General features: G+C 39.3%; 1 protein-coding gene across 1 annotated transcript in view; it reads right to left on the bottom strand.

Annotated features, from left to right (window-relative positions):
• DGKI (diacylglycerol kinase iota) overlaps positions 1–23,167 on the bottom strand; it is a 184,540-nt gene that overhangs the window by 50,396 nt on the left and 110,977 nt on the right. The window contains exons 22-25 of the mRNA XM_088141517.1: positions 22,577–22,677; positions 16,522–16,601; positions 5,477–5,546; positions 2,267–2,307 (exon numbers count right to left, since the gene is read on the bottom strand). Coding sequence (XP_087997643.1) covers positions 2,267–2,307; positions 5,477–5,546; positions 16,522–16,601; positions 22,577–22,677 — 292 coding nt within the window. The remainder of the gene's footprint in view (positions 1–2,266; positions 2,308–5,476; positions 5,547–16,521; positions 16,602–22,576; positions 22,678–23,167) is intronic.

Here is a 23,167-nt window from a genome sequence, read left to right as displayed (position 1 = left end):
ATACATGGAGAATGATCCAAATCCTACTCATACCAGCTGCTTGCTTACAGCCAGCCAATCATGCATGCCCAAAATATCATACACTTCTGGGAAAGGCACCAATTTTTTTTTTTTTTTTTTTAGCACTACTGGATTGTGTGTTTACTGATCTTTTTCAGCTGACTACCAAAAGCTGGATGGTTATATAGGAAGATCCTTGGTAAATGGGTTATCTCCAGTGATAATGAGATCATGGCAGGAAATCCAGCTGCTCAATACCTAGGATAAATCTTGATTTCTCAGGTTCATTTCCTGTCTTTAAAATGGGACAGGCAAGTGAAGAGGCTAAAAGAATGGTAAACACGTTACCAACCTGCTAAAGATGCAAACTTATTCAGGCAAATTCCACTGAATTCAGTGGGACTTACTTCCAAGTAAGCATGCCTAGGACTGCACTGTGTAATTTCTTTTGAATTGCAACAGGTAAGAAATACATGAGCTGGACAAGCCACTGTTCTAATGCATCAGACCTTTCTTAAATTCCCCAAAGGACTAACACAATTTTGGTTCCTGCTTTACAGCTGAACAGAAGCTAAATGGATTAAAAGAAAATCAATAAAAGCAAATCCAATCAAAATGACTTCCATGTTTGTAAAACTTCCAAGAGTGTCCAACAAACACATAAAGTGCTATGTTTTTGACAAATGCTGTCACTTTAGTTTGATGTGTTTTTAAGCTTTGTGAATATTTTGTTTAGGCCCAACATTATCATAATTTCCAGAGTTACCTTATCTCACAAATAGAGGATTAGGGTTTTTGTGGAACTGTAAACACCAAGATAAACTCTAAGATTTCTTTTTCTATGCTATTAAACATCAAAATGATTTAAGCAAGAAGAGCAAAACTCATCTTTCTTGGTTTAAATCGTCTATGACCTTGGGTGCCTTGGGCCAATTTTTCACAGGATGTTTAATTTACTTGGCAGAATATGGCTCTACTTTAAAATCACAGAAAGGACAATGCTTTGGAGTTTCTCAAGTTTTCCATTTGTGATGCTAATATTTAACAATAGGTTAAGCTTACTTTTCACAGATTAGATTTATGAATTTATGAATTGTGCATTCATTCATCAATTGTGAATCAATGCTATAATTTTAATTTATCATTCTATGCAACAATAGAGCAAAATAATTCATAGTGATGGAAAGTATACCTAATCTGTTGCATTTCTACATGGTTACATGAAGCAAACTCACATACTACAAGTATGTGCCACGTCTGGGTTGCTGAGGGTTGCATTTCATTTCTGGGCCTGCCCCAGAGTTACAAGGGCCATAACTAATGACATAATATTACTGAACTAGGAGGAGCTGAAATTGTGTGTGGAATGAGCAGCTTAAGGCACTCATTTTTCCCTTTCTAACTGTAAAAAAAGGAAGACGCCCATTTTATTTTATTTTATTTTATTTTATTTTATTTTACTTTTGACAGTTTTAGGGGCCCTTGAGAGTCTCTGGAGAGAAGAAATAGAGACAAATATATATTGTCCTATTATATTATATATAATATTACAGTGGTACCTCGGGTTATGAACACCTCTACTAACGAACATTTCGGGTTACGACCAGCTTCGGCAGGAAAAATTTACCTCGGGTTACAAATTCGCCTCGACTTACAAACCGGATCCGCGGCCATTTTCCCTGCTGCCACGTGGTCGCGGCTTCCTGTGGGCGAGGTCACGGTAGCAAGGAGACGTTCGGTGAGGCTTGTGGTGTGTTTTGTGGTGTTTTGCGAAGGTTTTTGGTGTGCGTGTTAGCATGGCTCCAAAGAAAATGCAGAGCAGGCTTGGCAGGAGTAAGGCTTTGAAGAGAAAATTGCCTCGGGTTGCGACCAAATTCGGGCGGAGGGTGGAACGGATTAACCGGATTTACATTGAACCCTATGGGGAAATTTGCCTCGGGTTGCGACCAAATTCGGAGGGCGGAACGGATTAACCGGATTTACATTGAACCTTATGGGAAACTTTACCTCGACTTGAGACCAACTCGAGTTGCAACCAGTGTCACGGAACGGATTAAGTTCGTATCCCGAGGTACCACTGTGTGTATGTATGTATGTATGTATATATATATATATATATATATATATATATATATATATATATAATAGGAGGAGGGTCACATTTGACAAGTCCCCTATTTTCTTATTATAACAGTGAACCCAATCCTGTGCAGTAAATAAAAATAAAAATAAAGATGTTAAAAGGAAAGCAACATCATCTCTGTACCTGAGATCTGTCGATGCGGTAAAAGCGGTCAGCAGAAGTTGCTGCAAAAATGAGGAAAGAATTATGTGAAAAAGCAACAGTAACTGTGTTGATCCATTGGAAAGGGGGGAAAAATATCCAAACTACACAGCTAGGCAATACCTCAATTGGGATCAATGAAAATGAGACAAAAGAGCATGAAAACTTTCACTTCTTCAGACCTCTTCATTAGGCAGGATGGCATAAAAGGAAGGGAATGGGAAGAAGTTAGAAATATGTTCCAAAATTAAGTCAGATATTACAGCCATGACGTTTGCTGCTATTTGAATCTAAACCTAAATGAATTTGGTAGTGGTTCGTAGAATCAGTATGAGATTTCACCTAGCTTGACCAACCTGTGGCTGGCTTCATGCAAGTAATTAGAAGTGTAATTGTATAGAACAGTACAGAGATGACCTTGAAGAAAATATTCAGCAGCCATTAAATAAATACCAGCTTAGCTCTGGAAGGAGGAAACAATGAGAAAGAAACTCAAGATCGCCCTACCTTGGTTCTCTTTGGTATAAGGGGCAGAGTGGTAGAGAGGATCTCTGGCAGGCTTTCAAGATTCTTTTATTATACTTTGGAACAACATAGCAGAGCTCCAGTAATCCTGACCTGGGCTTCCTTGAAGGGCTGACAAATTAAAAAGATTTGGCTCTTTGACATCCGTAGCCTGTCTGGCAAGGAATTCCCTTCCTGCTTAGCTGTTGCTCCCAGGGAAGCCCTGGTTTCTCATTTTCTGTTCTTAGAGTAGCTTATGCCTCCCAGACTAATGCCCAGAGCTAAATCCCTTTCTCAAACTCCAGCTCCATCCAATATTTATCCAGTGGTTGCATCCCAGCTACACAAATCCTGATGACCACTAGATGGTAACCCAGAGATTTAAAAACCATAACTCCTGGCTGCCATCTAGCGGTTTATAGATCAAGTAGTCAGCCAGCTGACCCATAGTTTCAGGGAATTAAAAAAAAAGTTCAGTTGGTTGACAATACATTGGGAAAGGGGAAAAAATGCAATGCATATAATGATCAGAGCATTGTGCATGCCTATTTTCATGTGCTGGATAACATTGCTGGGACTGGAATTTTAGCCAGTGGAACCAACCAATCATAATCCTCAGAATGTTGTGCATTAAAGCTGTATGGACAGCAGTGCAGCAGAGATCTCTTTCAGATACATGAAATTTAAGGTAGCGTAATTTTTCAGGGACAAAGAAGAGAGCTCCTCCCAACATCTCTAAAACAAGCTAACAGCCCACAATCTGTTCCTTACCACTAGCAAAACCCACAAGCTATTGGTCTGGCACCAAAAGGGAGGATGAATGGATAGATAAATAAATAAATAGAGAATAATTGATCAAAAGTTTATCTGAGAGCTTGGGGATTTTTTGGGTTGTTTGATCTTGATGAATGTCTGACCAACAGAATTCTGAATTTATGTGAAAGAGTATTCCTGAATAAAACATTGCAAACTTGCTACATTTCATTCTCAGAGCTGAGCAATAATCCTAACAATAAACAACCATCATTCTGAGTTTATTCTTGGTGACCACCATAAAAATATTCATATAGTCAATCACTATAAACTAACACTTTTATCCACATAAGATATGGTGAAGGACCCATACAGTTTAATGCAATCCAATGGTGGTCATTCTTTATGGCTTATAGTTCTTGGTTCTATAAACAATTTATAATCTACAAATTTACAGGTACAGTTTAATTGGATAAACATCTTATTTATTAGTATTTATACTAATTTGTATTTATACTAATTTATACTTATTAGTATTTATACTAATAAATAGTATTTATTAGTATTTATAGAATTCAGGTTATTAGAAATCTGCATTCTAATTGGATAAACATCTTATTTATTAGTATGTATACTAATAAATAGTATTTATTAGTATTTATAGAATTCAAGTTATTAGAAATTTGCATTCTATTTTGAAACTAGCCACCAGTCACTCTCCTGAACCCATGCTTGATGGAGCTGGAGTACAAGCATTAACTTTTATTTTTTTAATTTTTTTTATTTATTTTTATTATTTAGGGGATGTTTCTTCTGGCAGGACAGTCAATCTCCCAGGACTGCTTCTAACTGGAGGTTATTCAGGCCATCTCTACATGGCAACAACTATGAAACTGTTCCATGGAGCTATTGCTCTCCTGGGAGACTGATAGTCCTGTCAGCAAAATAAATACCAATGTCAAGACCCCATCTCCCAAAAGTCTGCCTAAGTGATTTGAAATAAAAAGTGGAAAAACCTGAATTACGGTTGCGATATACTGTATGCTTGTGCTATAGCAGCACTATTGTGACTGGGTCTTTCTTTCCTTTGTCCATCCTAAGGCCAATTTCCCACACAAATTATTTTTGACTAGACAAAGAGCCTTTTTCCCCCACCCCCCATTCCACATTTGTGTATGTGTTGGTCTGTATGTGAAGTATTTTCTCTAGACTTCCCCAGCAAACACAGGCACACACATATACACAAACACCAAATTTCAGGGTTCTTGGCTGACAGATGTACTGGTCTCCTGGGAGTTCAATATTTCAGGGTAAAGAGAAAAAGAGGAGATGTCCACTCTGTCTCCCAGCCCAAACCCAAATGTCCATAGATGAGCATTGCCCACTAACCGGGCAGGCAGGAGGCATTTCCATAAACCTGCTGGGCCAGTTGGAGCTGAACAGATCACTGCCCCTGGCCAAGTCATCTCCTGAGGTGCTCTAGATTGTCCACATGGAATGTTTTGTGTTGGGAGAAAAAGGAGAAGACCACTTCCAAACTGGAACAATTAAAGACAGCTTTGTTGCCTCATCAGTGGACTAGAGATGAGACTGAGATGATGTCATGAGGACATGTCCTTCAGAAATGCTTAAAAAAGCATCTTTGTGCTGCAGGAAAGAGGACATGAGGATGAGCCCAAACACAGATACATTCATGATGCTTATTATCGATCATGCATAGCCCCAACAGCTGATTATAAAGCAAATAACAATACGTAAAATCTTAAAGATTCCGTATCTAATTGAAACTCTTATTTTTGAAACAATCTCCAGCAAATGTGTGGGGCAAATACTCCTGAATACAATAGAATTCATTTCTGGGTAAGTACTGTATATAAAGAATAGTACAGTCTGCCATTTTCCTGTAAGGACATATAAGCCAACTTTGATCCTTACCATCTAGGAAGCACCATCTAGGGGATAGTCTCTGAACAGACAATACTCTTGGGAATGAGCTTTCCTGGTCCTGGACAAAAAGAAAAGGCCATTTTCAACAGCAGTTTCATAAAAGCAGTAGTGAACAGAACAATACCACAGCTCATATTGTAGCTTTAGTAAGGTAAAGCTCTCCCTAGATCTAGTCTTTAACCTTTCCAAATAGATTGATAAAGACTCCTATCTGAAATTCTGGAAATCCATACAATACTGAGCCAAAGGGAACAGTAGTCTGACCCATAATAAGGCAGTTTTCAACATTACTCAGGAAAGAACTTTTCTATCAGCTTCTACATTCAGCCAAGGGTGACCGAAAATGATAGACATGCATCCCTGAACTCACTCAGGTGGCTTCTGATAACTAGATGCCCTGTGCAATCACTGACTTATCCAAGCATTGATTTTATTTCCCATTTGATTCAAGGCTGCAGTACAACTATACTCAGTTTTATCAAAGGTTGGGAATCTATCAAACATGCCACGCCATGATGGATGGCTGCTTGGTTACCGGGACAGCCTACAGCATCTGCCATATTGCTAGGCAAATATTCAGTACCAAAAGTCCTGCCTCACTTTTTAAACAAGGTTCATTTGTTTGTTTGTTTTTAAAATGTGACTATACTATGAATTCACAAGAGAAAAATAGCAGAAGAGCTAAGAAATGTCACTCTACAGCCAATTACTCCTTTTTGTATTGCTTGTTTTCAATCATTCCATCACAGATTCTCAGGGTAAAACAGTATAAATGTTTTGTTTTAATAGATGTCCTATAGAATCTATACTGAGGAACTTAGAGTATTAGCCTATATGACATATGGTTTACAGTTCACTATAAATTCCAACTCAATTAGTAGTAACAAACTGGATGTGCAGAAAGTACTATGGCCAGAAATATGCAGCTGAATAGTAAATACCATCTGGGTTGTGATAGATTCCATAAATGACTATGTCCCTGGCCAAGCCAGGTATTCTTGATATGCATCAAGCCAACCTTTTTTCTTTGGTCAATTTTAGAACCATCCTATTACATGAGTTAGATGTTCCTCTGCTTAAGTTCTACATCTCATATTTCAGAAAAGCACATTGATACTCATTAGCTCAGCATGTGGATCTTTAATAGCTTTCCTTTTCGTCCCAGGAGTCACACCAAGCTTCTTTTTCTTAGCTTCTGCCCCTGAGCTTGATTTAAGTTATCCACTATCATTCCCTTTATTATGCCTGATGAGAATGTAAGTTATGCTTCTCATACCAATTACAGAGATTCAAATATATGGTCGTTTCATAAGCAAAAACTTCATTATGCTGCTTTAGTAGAAATTATTCCTATTGCAAAATCCTATATACCCTTCTCAGACAGAATCAACCAAAGATGTGAAATCATAAAATCAGAGAATTGGAAGAGGCCACGTAGGTAAGCAAATTTAACCTCTGCTTGGTGCAGGAATCCAAATTAAAAGATGGTTGTCCGGCCACTGCTTGAATATACACAATGAAGGAAAGGTCACACCCATTTTGGTAACTGGTTTTACCAACAAACATCTCTGTCCTAACATTAATTAATTAATAATTAGGCTTCTCCTAATTTCTAGTAGAATCACCCTGTGTCCTCCATCTTAGGATGATGGGAAACAGGAGATCCTCCTTAGAAATGTGAAAGTGCCATCACATCCCTTCTCAACTGTCTTCTTTGAAAATTAAATTGAATATTGAATTCTTTTTCCTGTGCAAAGAATTATTAAATATTTCTGTCTTCTCAGATATATAGTAAACTATGCCACCAAGTTTTGCTTCATCTGCAACTTTTATAAGCATTATCTTCATTCAAGTCTTTACTGAAATCCCCTTTTGATGAGGATGAGGCAGTCTTTGAGCTCTTCTTATAGACAGGTTAAAGTGCTATCCACAATTCCTTAAGCCAGAAGAAAACTGCAGTGGCATGAACTTTGCTGCCCTTCCAGCACACCCTATCCTGACACAGGCACCATGCTTGCAAATGGTGATGTCCTTATTTACCGGGTACAGGGCATAGTTATGGACAGGAACTGATGGGTTCTCCCAGTTTTGTTTTCGTTCCTTCCCACAAATATCCTAGGCTGGTGGGAAAACATCCACCAAGCACTCTCTTTAACATGGGATGGAGACAGGTGGTGATGAAGACAGGTTTTGACAGATTGGAGGGTTTAGCCATCTGTTAAAATCCACTCTAATTCTACACCTGTGTTTCATGCAGGTGTGTTTAAATGAAGCCTATCTCTCAAATGATATCAGCTGACAGTGGAAGTTCCTTTGCACACAAATTTAGTGCTATTTCACAAAAGCACTAACCCTCTAATAGAAGAGAATATTGTAGCTCAGGGTTGAACTGTGGAGGTAGATAGGAGACTAGGTAACAACATCAGCACTAGTCAGGTAATGAAACATCTACAAGCAAACATCCAAGCTCAGACAGCACCAAGGACTCCACAGCCCTAAGCCTCTGTTCAAAAGGAGCTGAACATGGGTTTGGCACTATTCCAGAAGAGTGATAAACCCATGTTCAAAACCAGTTCAAACAACAGTTTGCAGGCATAGGAAGAGCTGCACCATAAAGAGTAGAGAGTTAATTCTGATCTGATTCTTGGCTCAGAAATCTGGATCAGTCTGAATAATAATTGACCAGGAAAAGGAAGAGGCTATACAGTGAAGTGAGAGAGAGTTGTCCTGGTCAGTATTTGGACGGGAGACCACCATAAATCGCAGGGCTGTAAACTGAACTAGAAAGTAAAAAAACAAAACAAAAAACAAAAACATATGGACACACATCCTGAAAGAATACAATGGTAAACTATATACTATTGCCAAGGAAACTGTTGCCCATTGGAGCTGGGAAGCTAATAATGTTGAATACATACTGTAAGTAAATAAAAGTAAAAGTTATAGTCATCATGAGTCAAATGTGAGTTAACAAAGACTTTACCTTACATTCCAGCAGCAACGTAGAAAAACTCATCCCTCGCTGCTCCTACGTGGTGGCAATAGGTCTACTCTAGGGTGACTTGAAAGATTGCACAGGAATCTGAATATGTCTCAGTTTCAAATCCCAAGATTGCTTATGCAGCAAGATTAGCCCTGCATGCAGGCATCTGGTCTGTTTTTCTAAGCTTTATGGCAGTTAGTTAGTTAGTTAATATAAGAACCATCACAGATTTAGATAAAAGATGAGAAGAATGGAGGAATACACGAAGGATAGTAATTTTCCTAGCCCAGATGACAGTAGCACAATATGCTAAATCAAATGGGCAGTAAGGAGATTGTTGGGCCTAGCCACAAAATCAGGACAAGAGTAGTTTGGGCTGGTATCCATTGAAAGTAGGAATGTGTTTATTTTTCCCTCAATACCTTTGCTGAAGGCAAGCCATTCCCTGCAGATTAAAAGTGTGTGTGTGTGTGTGTGAAGTACTCTCTCATCTTAGAATAGGCTAAACATAATCAACCAACCACATAAAAAAGGAAGGGAACACAAATTGGCACATGCCAACAAGTTTCCCATCTCCAGCTAGGTTCACAGAGATGTTCTGCTGACTTTTCTCATATTGAGCTCCAGAGAAACCCAAGAGAAAAATGTCTTTTGTTATTAGATCCTCTGAATACTTTATGAATGAGACACAAAGATGGTTCTGTTCATTAAATTATTTGGGTGCTGTTTGCCAACCCCATAATTTAATCTTGTAGCTAACCACCTAGTTATTATCCTTACTGCTTATAAAAAAAACTCCAGAAAGGGGTGTCTGCAGATATGGGACAAAAAATCAAGATGGCGGCTGCAAGGCTGTGCTCAAAGTTCCATCTGTTTTTTATGCGTATCAGATGCACATAAAAACAAGTGAAGCTTTGATTCTCCTGTTGTGGCTGCATCTTGATTTTTTTGACCACAGCCTCCTGCCCTGAGATTAACCTTAGCAAGACACCTAGGGGCAAAGAATCCCAGAGAAAGATCCTTATTGTAGAAATCCAAACAAAGCAATAAAGCACAGAAATAACTTTCATCCCAAATAAAACGTCAAAAATATGAATTGTTTGCAAAAGACTGAAGTGGCTACAACCAGGTCTAGCAAGGCAATTCATTGTAGGAGGAGAGCTATGTTAGTCTATGATATAACAAAAAAATCAGAAGGAGTCTGATAGCATCTTTTCCAGCTAATGAATTTTATTAAAAGGCATACACTTCCGTGAGCTGCAGTTCACTTCATCAGATGCATAGCGTGGCTTGACTGATGTAGGATTTCAGTTGGCATGAGGCAACAGGGGGAAGGGAGGTTGGTTGGGCAGATTCAAGTTCCATGTGAGGTAATTTAGTGATTCACAAAGTGACACTCAACAGGGGTGTGCCAATTTCTTTGTATATGAGGGAAGTTGGATGAACCAAGGCTGCCTATTCAAAACCGCATTATAAACCAACATTCCCCAAGTTAGCATTCTTCAGATGTGTCGCCATAGGAGTGTGAATCCTGGGAGTTGTTGCCCAAACATATCTGGAAAGTATCATATTGTGGCAAGTCGTTATATAAGCATGACCTATATATTTTAATATTGTGGTGAGATGCTGAACGATTTCAGATATTATTGATCTTTTGGAGTATAATGCTACAAAACAAGGGGAGAAAGCTGATATTCACAAGGTGAGTCCTTATTCCCCATGAATAGTTCACACTGAAATAAGAAAAAAAGACTTTTTATAAGAACACAGGTGCTCTCTTCATTGTTAGACTTTCTTAAACTCTCTATTTCTATCTTGCAGGAGTGAATGTGTACGCAGAGGAAAATGCGCAATGGAGCATGATATAAACAGAAAGTTCATGAAGTGATAATAAGAGAACAGCCCTTAAGGCCAAATCAGATAAAAATGCAACTCAGTGCATTGGTTGAGATAATATTTAACATCCCTGCTGTGCAAGTAATGTTCAAAAATAATCATCTAAATTGTAAATGCAAACCAGAACTACTGTGGGGGATCTTATGCACTGAACTGGAAATGTTATATAACAAACATTTTATATTTGTTCACATTGTGTTTAGCCACAAACTTGACAGATCAGTCCCCCATCCATAATAGCATCTTTCTCCAAATTAGAGTCTTGGTCACTTGAGAGTGTTATGCTACACACTTTGAGGAAGCAGTAGACATTATGAAGGTAACTAGGGTAGGGCAGACGTCTGGGCCACATATTCTGAAGGAGAGGCACCATGAAGGTGTCTGTGCACATTGAGATAACATGCATCGTTCCCCATAAGGCTCCTCTCACTGAAAACTGAGAAGAATGAGTTGATCCTGTTCTTATTACAATCTAGCTTTCTAAAATGCAGGACTTTACTTTTCCCTTTTAGGTATCTATGCAGAGACAGAGTGGGAGAAAGGGCAAAGCTGAAGATCTCCAGACATTGGATTATATAGCTGCCATCAAGACTGAACACTGACCATACAAGCTGAGCCTGATTAAAGTTGGAGTCAAGGAACCCCTGGAGGGCAACAAGTTGCATATAATAAGAATTATGCCTGTGAGAATCAGACAAAATCTGATTCAAATGCTAATTCAAGCCTTTGCACAACTGGGCCTTCTGTGCTATCTGCACCCATTCCTGGACCAGGAGGCCCTGCTCATGGTCACTCATGCTTTGGTCACCTCCCAATTGGACTATTGCAACACGCTCTACAAGGGGCTACTCTTGAAAAACCATCCAGAAGCTTAAATTGGTCCAGAATGTAGCAATGCGGGTAGTTAGGTGCGCATCTCTTTATGTCCACATAACACTGTAAGCTGCACTGTAAGCTGCACTGGCTCCCAATAGGCTTCTGGGTGCAATTCAAGCTGCTGGTGATTACCTTTAAAGCTCTGCATGGCATAGAACTGGGTTTCTTGAGGGACCACCTTCTCCCAAGCACATCTGTCCACCCCATATGCTCCCACAGGGAGGGCATGCTCCAGGTTCTTTCTTTTAAATCTTGTCATCTTAAGGGACCTAGGAAGCATGTCTTTTCTGCGGTTGTTTCAGCCTTATGAGGTAGACCAGACAGGAAACACAACCAGATGAGCTAATTCTACTTTATTATTCTACTTTATTGTAAAGCTACATGAACAGAATCTTGCAAGTCTGAAAGTACTTCTCTCCTCCCATCTCCTTTACAGTCCAAGAAATTAGGGAGGGTCTCTTTGGGGCCTCTTGCCCTACCCACATTCCTGCTGTGGGATCATCTGCCTTTTATCTGACCATTCCTTTGGTTGTGTCTCTTTGCCCTGTCTCCCAAATTTATTCCCACATATCATTACAGGTTGCCCCTGTGTCTGAAATGATCTGCCTTTTGATATACGACAGGCTCCAACTCTTCTCACCTTTAGGAAAGCCGTTAAGACTTGGCTCTTCTTCCAGGCATTAGGGACAAGTTGAGTGGGAATCCCCCTTGTGGTTATTTTGTTGTGTGCTTGGTCACCATTTTACATTTTAGATTTTGTATTTATATATTGTCTCTTTGTTGTTATATGAAGTGTTTTTCCCTTCTATTTGATTTATGCTATACACCACCCAAAGTCACACTGAGCTGGGCACCCTTATAAATCTTGAAATAAATAGAGAGCCAGTTTGGCATAGTAGTTAAGGCACCAGGCTAGAAACCAGGAGATCATGAGTTCTACTCCCACCTTAGGCACAAAGCCATCTGGGTGATCTTGGGCCAGTCACTCTCTCTCAGCCCTAGGAAGGAAGCAATGGCAAACCACTTCTGAAAAAACCTTCCCAAGAAAAATGCAGGGACTATTCCAGGTAGCTGCCAGGAGTCAACACTGACTTGAAGGCAGGCAGGCAGGCAGGCAGGCAGGCAGGCAGGCAGGCAGGAAGGAAGGAAGACTATTTACATGTATTATATATTTCTAGCTGTTGCCCTTATACTGCTGTATTACTGAATGCTTTCTAATATAATTTTAGTTCTAATCATTTTTCCTACCAGACCATAATATAAAACCAATAAATATAGTCCAACAAGTACTTACTAGTCAAGAATCAACTCAAGACTGACCATGCTAGAAACCAAGCTGACATCTAGTAAACTTTTACAGTGCTAAATATGTTAGGATTTTCTCATGGGAAAGGATGCAGCTCGTTATCTTCACAGAAATGTTGTGTCTAGAGAGAGATCGTATGACTTGTGTGTTAGCATGTATACTGCTATTTACTGCCACCTATTGGCGTGTGTATGCTAGTTACCCGGTGGGGGGGGGGGTATGGATTGCCAATATAATGGGAGGATCATATGCCAAGCCTCTCAGTAGAGTTTCAGTATAGTAGAACCACCATGTAGTCGTTTTTATGGGTTATGTAGTTGTAACTAATAACCAAGTAGTGTACCTCTTCTCTGAGAGTTTTTGGCTAGAGACTTTATGTTTGTAGATAAGTCTTGGATGCTGAATTTATGAGAAGGCGTGTTTTTTCCTATATTTTGTATACAACTTGTATTTTATGAAGTTTTGCATTTTTATCAATAAACAACCAGATAGTATATATTTTCTGGCTGAGTTTTTTTGAAAAACAAGATATGGACATTGCAGTTTGCAAACCTCTCATGCTGGTGCGTATTTTTTCTCTGGGCAAAGTTTTTCTGGGAGCATTGCTGTACTCTGCACAACAAAATACTCAATTAAATCATGATTTGCCAGACATTTTGGATGGCTAGCTAGCTAATTTCTATATGTATTACTATGGGAAAAAATTATATACAGTTCAGCAAGAATATCCAGGATTGTTTATGATTAAATCCTGCAAAACACTTTCAAGGGAAAAGAATATTATTCAAAATATCTGAACCTGAATAAGTCCTTAAGCAACTCAGCCTGAACAAGTCCTTCCTTCCTTCCTTCCTTCCTTCCTTCCTTCCTTCCTTCCTTCCTTCCTTCCTTCCTTCCTTCCTTCCTTCCTTCCTTTTTATTTTCCTAAAAAGGACAAAATAAATTTTATCTGATAGTGGACTCTCTGTGGACTCTCTGTGTAGTTAAAGTTACAGACTGCAAATCCTATGGCAAGAAAGCCCCAATGGAAACAGTGATTAGCCAAGGCTCATTTCATTCTCCTTCGCATGCAAAACATTGTTGCTAAATTGTTCATCAAACTTTTTTCTTGCTGTTACAATATCAATAATGACAATACAAAATAATCACACAAGGGAGGAGGAAGAGGAAGAGGTAATCCCCCAAAATAAGCTTTAATAAAGCCAAAATAAAACTGAAATTAATACTATTCAAAAATTTTGCTGCAAAGAATCTAATCTAAAATGGCCTGATATTTCCCAATTGTCCCCAAGACTGTTATCTAGTATACGATTTAGAAGGTATAACTACCTAGTGATTATATCTTCTGCCTTTTAATCTTTTCCCTGGCCCCTACACAGAAGCAGGCAATTGTCACTCAGGGATACTTACTTTATACATGGCAATTACTGCCTTTCCCCATGGCTGAGTTAAGTACTATCCAGCCAACCTTGAGGTGGGAGAAAACTATGCCACTGTGACATTTGCTGCCTTCATTGTTGATCCTTATCCTGCCCCTACTGCATCTGCTCCAGGTCACTGATGGATGGTGTTTGTCCTGATTGCGCATGTAAGAACATGATGGGTTGAATTCCTCCAATTTTGCTCTTCTTCCTATCAACACATCGTCACCAGTGAGAAAAGTATTTGCCAATCACAGTGCTGCAGAAGGAAGAGGGAGAGTCTGACAGCCAGACATCTCGTGTCCCTGTTCCCACACCCTATTCTGTCACTGCAGGGGATGGGGTTACTGTCAAAAGCCCTGACCAGAAAGGCTTTCAGAAGAAGGTTGCCAGTATATCCAAGCCGTGCTGTGTGAAATGTGGGAGCCAGGGAAACAGGAAAAGGGGGTGAAAGAAAAAACTTCTCGAGCAAGAAACTTGGCCAGAGAAAGAAAAAGCTGAAATCATCCATCACCCGTCTACACACCTCCTGCCAAGCTTTCTAGAATCACAAAATGAGAAATGAAGTTAATGGGGCACTGAAGGTGGGGTCTTGACAAGCCAAGACCATCTAAAAAGAAATCATTCCAAACTTGCTTTTTTGAGGCCTAAACCATAAAATGTCATGCTGGGGTTTGAAATTTACTTCCAAACTCCTTCAAATGCTTATAACTGAAAAGAAAGAAGAGAGTTCTACAGCAGGCATTATTTCTTTCTTTTTGAAGAAGCATGGCAAACTTCTTCTTTCCTAGAGGCCAAACCCTTGTTGGTTCAATCTTAAGAATTAAACCACCAAGTGAGCTGTAATCTCGGTGACCACCTGGACATGCACAAGGAGTGTCCTTGGCAACCATGCACACAAGGGTTTTTATGGCCATGCCACTGTGTCCAGATTTTTAGGATCTGTCTAATGGTGGAAAAGGCTGACCAAGAACAAAGAAGAGGAGATTGCCCAAATCAGCCTGGAACTGCTAATAAGGATTTATCTACCTACACCCATTGCTCCTCACCAGTCTTTGCCCCCAACAAAATGGATGGCAATACACAGATTTGACATACTTCGAGGCTAGCCTTGAATAATGTTGGAATAAGGGGAAAACACTAACACTGGCACAGCTAAGAACAACTTTCCCACTCATGAACCACACACACACACACACACACTGCCAGGGTATGTTTATGATGTGATTAGGTGCAAGTAGGGACATGGCCCTAGAAATAAGTTTTTTTTCCTATTTAGAGTGGCACCATAATGCCCTGACACACTAATCCTGAAGTTCCCCTTTCATCACACAGTGCTGGCCTTATCTATTTTCCAGTCTTATGTCATCACTTCATGGCCTGCAATGTACTGTAGTTCTGCCTCCTTAATCTAGCCCACCACAACTTCAAAGTGTGTAAAGTATACAAAGTTTCACCATCCAATATTTTAGGAGGCAAGGTTGGGTGTGTTGGGAACTATGGGTACACCCCATTCCTTCCAGCCATAACCATTTCACTCCCAGGTGCTTGTCCTCTTAATCAGTGCTGTGTTTCCTGGATGCCTTTTATAACCATGAAATCTTGGTTAAATCTCTCTCCAGGCCTCTAACCAGAAAGAGAACAGAGTCCTGCTATTTTATTTAACGTGGGTGTATATTTGTGTAGTCCATATTTACACAACTCCAAAATGGCATCAGGGTACACACAGTAGTTCACTTTTCCTTGTTCAAGCTCCTGAAAATGGGCCATCTCTGGACTTTAGTTCATTATTTACCAGATTCCCTGTATTTTGTCAGTTTCAGTCTCTTCCCATAACCCTTAAGTAAGAGCCACAGCTGCTTACTGTCTAGTGACTAGTCAGTTTCAATTCATGGCAGGGAATTCAATTCAATTCATGGCAGGGAAAGCCTTCCTCCTTTGTACTATTTCTGCTTTGATGTGTCCAGTTATACCTGCCTGTATCAGAATCTATTCAGGATTGCTCAATTCTTTGTTTACGATTAGAAGGCATTTGTCCATAGATTTCTTCATTTCACTTTATTCTGAACTTGTGAGGTGTCCAAATGAGGTGAGGGACAAAGCAGACAAACCGGCCTTGGGAGCCAAAGTAGAGCCCTGAAGTTGCAGAATGATACAATGTGCTGCAGTTCCCCAAATGATAGATTGACTTTTGCTTGTTGGCACTATGGTGAAAGCGGACTGAAGCAAAGCCAGAAAAGGTGGGGGGGGGGGAACAATCAGCGTGCCTACAATGATTGGTACACTTGCAATTCTGGCAGATAATTTTAACACATGAAATAGAGGTAGGTTAGGAGTTAGCAAGATGGAGAGTCAATTTTAAGAAGATCACAAACAGGTGGCTCTTATGGGAACTCTCTTGAGCTGTCTGACCTTCAGATATATTGGTCTGGTGAACTTTCTTTGCTTCAGGTCTGTCCTTTGGCACATTTTGGTCCAAATGAAATACATGAATGTCCTTATATGATACTAATACATTCTAGAGAGAGTTACATCCTTTTCAGCTACTCACCTCCTCTAAGCGATCCACATAGATGCGACAAGTCTCCAAGTCACAGTCTCCTCGGACAACTATAATTCCCAATGGAATAGCTATAGATGCAATGATAATGACAATAAGAATTAATCATGTTAAAAAGTGTAGCAAAAAAGTTGTGCAATATATGTAAGGTCTGAAGAGAATGTCAAAAAGTATCCTTCAAGCTGTATTCCTGGTAACTCATGGACAATTCCATGTCATTTTCTGGGTAGCAATGCAGAAGGAGTTTGTCACTGGGATTTTTCTTTTTACTTCCCAGTTTAGCCTAGAGCCCCAGTGTTCCCTGGAGGTCTCCCATCTAAATACTCATCAGACCCGACCCTACTTAATTTCTGAGCCCAGACAAGATCAGCCAGGTGCCACCACCTGCTGAGATGGAAACTATGTAATTACCACTCATCTTAAAAACATTATTAGTATATATGTAGCCTGTCAAAAGTTAGTCAATTATACTTAATGGTATTCAATTTCAGCAGAGTGGGATTGCAGAGGCATAACTAAAGACGCACTTCTCAAATAAGATTGGCTTACTAAAATTAATAGTAAACCCTCAAAATTCCCCATAAGGCAAAATCACCTAGCTCCCCAAATGTTTTCTCAGGGATGAAATTGTGTGTGACTATGGAAGGAGACCCTCTGCCCCCCCCCAAAAAAAAAACTTGCCATCCATCATTTGCAGAAGGAATTTGGGACTAGCTCACCATTCCTAATTCTCTCCTCAAAGTGGCCCTCTAGCATACATTGCTGACCACATTTTAAGCAAAAAGCTGATGTTTTATGCACATCCCCTGACATGCCACAAAAACTACCCATGAGGATAAATGGGAAACAGAAAGACCCAGGTGTGTTGGCATAGTGATGAAGACATTTATTCCCCTGCCCAAAAGCCTGAACTTATAGCTGTGGACAGGGGACACATGTGCAGCCTGTAGTCAGATTTTTTTTTAAGTCAGCAGTGAGGAATGGTGTCAAAGCTTTCCAATAGGCTAGAAAGAACTGGAAACTGAATTAGAGGAGAGGTATGTAAAACCATCTTAACTTGCTACAACAGATTCTTTATTCAAAGAATCATTTCTTGTTGTATAGCAGAGATGGGTGATATATGGTCCTCCAGATGTTCTTGAGCTTCAGTGGCCATCAGCTCTCAGCACTGACCATGCTAGCTAGAGCTGGGGGCATCTGGTATTCCACATCTGAACAGCTGACACTTATTCATGCTTTAAGGGGAAGCAAAGGAACATGATGTATAAAAGAAGCTTCCAAATATGGTGTCCCATTTCAAATTCCATCTAGCTAAAGAATTTTAGCCAGTATTTTCTAACTTAGTGTCCTCCAGATATGTTGTATTTCACATCCAATAATTCACAGACTCCATTAGCAGGGCTGACAGGGAATTAAGAAAACTGATCTTGAAGAATGGCAATGCATATTGTCAGCTGATCATTTGTGCAAAGCAATCTGAACAACATACAGAATCTCTGAATAACTAGTGACAATGAAAACAGAACTATCTGAATTTGTTTTTTTTTTTCTGTAGGACCATTCCCTTGTACTTTAAAAAAAAAAACACTTATCATAATTCAGGAAGGGCTTTTAAGGGCTTCCTAACTATAGTGTTATTACTCCCTGATTAGCCACTGCTTAGAAACTGGTTTACCTTTTAACAACAGTAATTGGTATATCGTAGCTGATAAATCTATACTTCCAAAAAAGACAGAGAACGTGTTCTGATTCATAAACTCTAATGCTGTTTCCTTATATTTCTGCTATTAAATAGTGTCAAGCAAAAGAATGTGTTTTCATTAGAAAGGTTTTGGAGAACATTATGCTGAAACAAAGCAACCATTCCATTTCAACGAAGCACTGTTGGCAGGAGTGGAAAAATATCAAACAGAATGCCGTCATCCTATGTGCCTTTGGGAATTTATTTATTTATTTATTCATTCATTCATTCATTTATTATATTTATATGTGGATCAAGGTTAGACCCACACTTGAAGGACTCCTTGACAAAGCCCTTTGTGCTGTGATCCTCTTGGCAACCCTACCAGTCAAGAGACTTTAGCTGGTTAATGCTTTAGAGATAGTGTACATTAATGTTCCCAACTGGAGGCTGATTCTGGAAACAACTAATTTAATTTTCATAGTGCCCCTATTAGCCACACTCTGACTTTGTAACTTGCTCAGATTGAGCAACATTTGGCTAAACATGCTTTCTCCCAGAGGAGGTCTGCAGATGGCAAGAAAAATGGGGGGATGTGAGTTGGTTTTAAAGTGCTGGGGAATTATTAGGAATGGAAAGACTGACAGTGGGGCAAGCCTCCGCTATGGGCAAAGCATGGGGGCTTTTGGCAGAGAAGAGGATGATGAAACAACATAGTCATGGGCATCTGTGGAAGGGAACAAGGGATCAAGTGACAAAACATATGCCATAACATCATGACACCAACACTGTGACTTTGGGACACAAGTACACGAGGGCAGGATTTGCATCCTCGTGTTTCTGCAAGGGTAGCAACATGTTTGCATCATCGTAACTTGCTATAGATGCCACTAAATTTAGTCTTTATCTCTGAAAAGTCAGAAAATATTTTTTGAGGATGCATTAGTTATAAAGTCAAACTGTACCTACTGTGTCTGTACTGATTTGGAATTCTGGGAGTTATAATCTTAATATATCTGGAAGCCAGTCGGTTTAGAAATTGTCTTTATGGATCATGTCTCCCTTGTGCATTATATTGTAATCTCTGACTAGTTTGTATGGCTAGACAAGACTATTGAATACACATTTTCTTCTCATCTGGCATGCAAGTAATATGCATTTCTTACAATATTAATGGCCTAATGCTAATATTTCTGTAGTTGCTGAGAAGTTTTCCCATTAATTTCCGAGGAACATGGATACAAACTTATCTGCCTTAAACTCCTCACCATCCCGACTGAGGAAACAAAGAATCAAAAACAAAACATAATTGTAGAGATAACACCACCATAATTAATTGCCACATTGAATTAATGGTGTAAAATCAAAAGAAGAGTTCAGATGAGCCTGCAACACAGTGGATGCTAACTTTTCAAAATGAAGTCCCTTTCCCAGTGACACGCACTGAGTCATTAATCAATGCAGGATGTGGCTCCTGGAGATAAGGGTTTAATGGAGTCTTGTTCATCCATCTGGTTCATTATTCATATTCAATTACAAAGATGGCTGTTTCTTATGTAACAATGCTGCAGAATGTGGGATTCCCTGGGAATTATGGGATGGCAAACTTTCTAATTGGTTTGCTTATCTTCTGGCAAAAAGATGGTTATTCTGGGTAAACCGCATTCTGCTCCCCAACACACCCATACCTTTATCCATCGCTCACTGATATTCCTTCCCCAGAACTGATTTCTCAGGGAGAATATAGATTCCACAAAGAGCACTTGTTTCAGTTCCTGATGCTGACTGTCGCTCACCAAATGAAAGGCTTCGTCACAGCTTTGCTGAGCATTCTTTACAAAGATAATTGCTAGGATTTCTGGGAAGTATACATTTTGTTGAAATTATAATAACACATTTCTACAGCCTGATGGGGAAAAATGATAACTTGAAGTATGTTAGGCAGAATTTTTCGCTGGAGGAAAGTCATTTGCCTGTGGGCAGAATGCTAAAAGCTCTGGCATAGCAATAGAAGAGTTTATAGATTTCTGCAACTTGGTGTCCTGCTGAATAACACTGCCTCCAGTGAGCCAACTGGAATATCATTCCTGTCACAGTTTATTCTGACAGAGCTACTTTGAGCCTTGTGCTCCCATGACCTGCCATCCCTTCCCTCCTCTTCCAGTGCCACCAGATCAGAAGTTTTCGTTTCTGTTTTCATTAACTCTAGCTTGTCATCTGAATCCTCAACTATGGTTACTGAACTCTGTTTTGTTTGAAACAAGTCTAAGGTAAGGGTTAGGAATAAGCTGATTTATTTCAACCCATCACAGCTAAATTTAACTATAGTTTAGCATTTGGATGTAAAGCTCTTCGGAAGTATGCTGGGAGTGGACAATGTGTGAATTTGAAGCTCACTATGGTTTGCTCTCCTCAAATCATGGTTTGTCAAAGTTACTCAGCTTAGAGTTATTTATTTATTTGTCTGTTTATTTATTTGTTTATCGTATTTATATAGTCACCCATCTCACATAAAAGTGGCTTTGGGCAGCATAAGTTCATTGAGGATGCCTGTCTTTTGCACCACAGAGGTAAGATCAGTTTTCCAAAGTAAAGATGGGAAATTTCTTTTTAATGTCCCTCTTTCAATCTTTCCAACCTAAATTAACAATATATATTGAAATCAGAGCATGGAGATAAGTTAAAGAATATTTTATCCTATTTTATTATCCCCTTGGAAGTAGTGCAATGAACATATTAAGATTTCTTTCTGAGGCGTGTCTCCATAATAAACAGTAAATACTCCAATACCATTCTAATAACCTGGATTATCCAAAGTCAGTGTAAATAAATTTTGTTCTTCTTGTTCGCTTGAAATACCACTCTCATTCTATCTGTGGTCTCGTCTAAAATGGATTCTCCCCCTTCAATATCTATCAATTCATCATACATATTTTTCAGAGATTAATATCAACTCTAGTAGAGGCAGACAACTTATTCTGAAATCTTTCTTAGCACTTAAATGATGTCAATCTGTCCTTTGAAGGGAACAACCCAACATACCTGTTTCTTCCTCATTTTCTCAACCATTTGTGGAGGGAGTGAGAGAGTATCTTTCTACATGGTAGTAAACACGATGCACTGTAATCACTGATCAGCAATATTTGTACAAGTGACATTTGTATGCTATATTTATGTATATAAGTATTTACTGATTACTGAATTTATGCCCTGCTTTTGTGTTTACTTTAGCATTCCGGGTGGCTTATATTAATTGAAAATACAAAGGATAAGACACAATTTAATAACAGTCCTTTCATTCTGCCACAATGTAGCTAGTCATTCCCAGAAGATGAAACTATACATCTGAAGAATTCATTTAAAATGAGTCAGTTCACACTTAGATGGGAGATGACCAAGGAATACCAATGCTGTAGAGATTTTTTTTTTAATGCAGCAGAAGGCAAACCACTGCTGTATTGTTATTAAGAAAAAAATGTAATGTCCAGGAAGTCACCAGGATTCAAACTTGACTTCAGAAAAATTTAATGCCAGTTTCAAACTGTCTTGCTACTGTGGAAAAGTTACAAAAGGAAAGGAAATATTCCAGATTGTCTCTCCTACTATTTAGAATCTCCTGTTCAGGCATAATACCCAAAGATACCTATTGTCCTGTGAAATCTTAAGCTTGAAAACTTTAAATGGGAATTGTACTCTTTATGGTTGGAAAAAGAAATTTTAAAATAAAAACGACTGCTTTCAATTGTTCTGCATATACATTTCTATGGGACAGGCTTTTTTAAAACATCATTTCCCCAGTGCAGTTTTATTTTTGTAGAAGGAAAGGAAGGGAGGAAGGAAGGAAGGAAGGAAGGAAGGAAGGAAGGAAGGAAGGAAGGAAGGAAGGAAGGAAGGAAGGAAGGAAGGAAGGAAGGACTGTTATTTGTATACAACATTTATTTGGATGCCCTCTCTTCATATGCAGCAGCTGATGAATTTCTGATTAAAGAAGGCATAAATGCCAGCTGCATTTCATGCGATAGAAGCATTCCAGGCTCTGCAAAAACTGTTGTGAAGTCCCACAACAGTTTCCAGTGGAATCTATGGCAAAATCCTTCATATCTCTCAAAATAATAACCTGTTTTAAGAAGCGACATTAGTACAAATAGTCAAAAATACTGCCCGGCATTTGTCTCCCGCAAAGCCTTTTGTGAAGGACAACTCTTATAATGAGTAATACACTCACTTGGCTTCTGTGAAGCATGAAGGAAAATCCAGCCCTTGCCGGCAATTAGGCACAAAAAATGTTAAATGAAATATACCATATACAGGGGTAACGCACAGGCATATGAGAACTAAAAAAAAAACTATTTTTAAAAAACTTACAAACTTCCCGGAGTTTTTCCTTGTCATAATGCAATCCCTCGTAATCTTGCAAGCTAATCCTATTCACTCTGATTCGCAGACGATCTGGGATGGCGTGGGGGCTACAAGGAAATACAGCAGTTCCATCAGAAACTAAGTCCAGCTCCAGACTAATACAGGTTCTGAAAAGAAAGAATCTGATATTCCCAGAACGAATGAGGAAGGTGAGAGAGGAGAAAAAGAAGCCTTAGTGAAATCAAAGCCCACCGGCACTTCTCTGCCAATCTCAAAATACAGGCTTTTTTGAAACAATCAGTTTGCTCTTTGACTTGACAAATGGTACATGCTTTCAGAATGAACTCAGAAGTTAAGCTCTGTTGCTTCCACTGTAAATTGATCCACAGCTGCCCACATGTTAAGATATTCACAGAGGGCCTTTGGTGGGTAGCCCCAGGGCCCAAGATGTAGGAGAGGAAGTGCACCCTTTACCTGCACCTCGAGAGCCAGGAGGGTCCGGCCCAGGCTGCAACCTAGCATCATGGAGGGATAAAAAGATTCTGCTTGAGGATATTTCCAGAAAATCAATTCACTTTCATTATGAATTATGAACCG

Source organism: Python bivittatus, unplaced genomic scaffold (assembly GCF_059951505.1).
Source record: "Python bivittatus isolate LINGU-HERP-01145 unplaced genomic scaffold, Pbiv_v1 ctg000330_np1212, whole genome shotgun sequence".
Classification (NCBI taxonomy): domain Eukaryota; kingdom Metazoa; phylum Chordata; class Lepidosauria; order Squamata; family Pythonidae; genus Python; species Python bivittatus.
The sequence above is the reverse complement of the archived record's forward strand: the minus strand, read 5'-3'. Positions and strand labels throughout refer to the sequence as shown.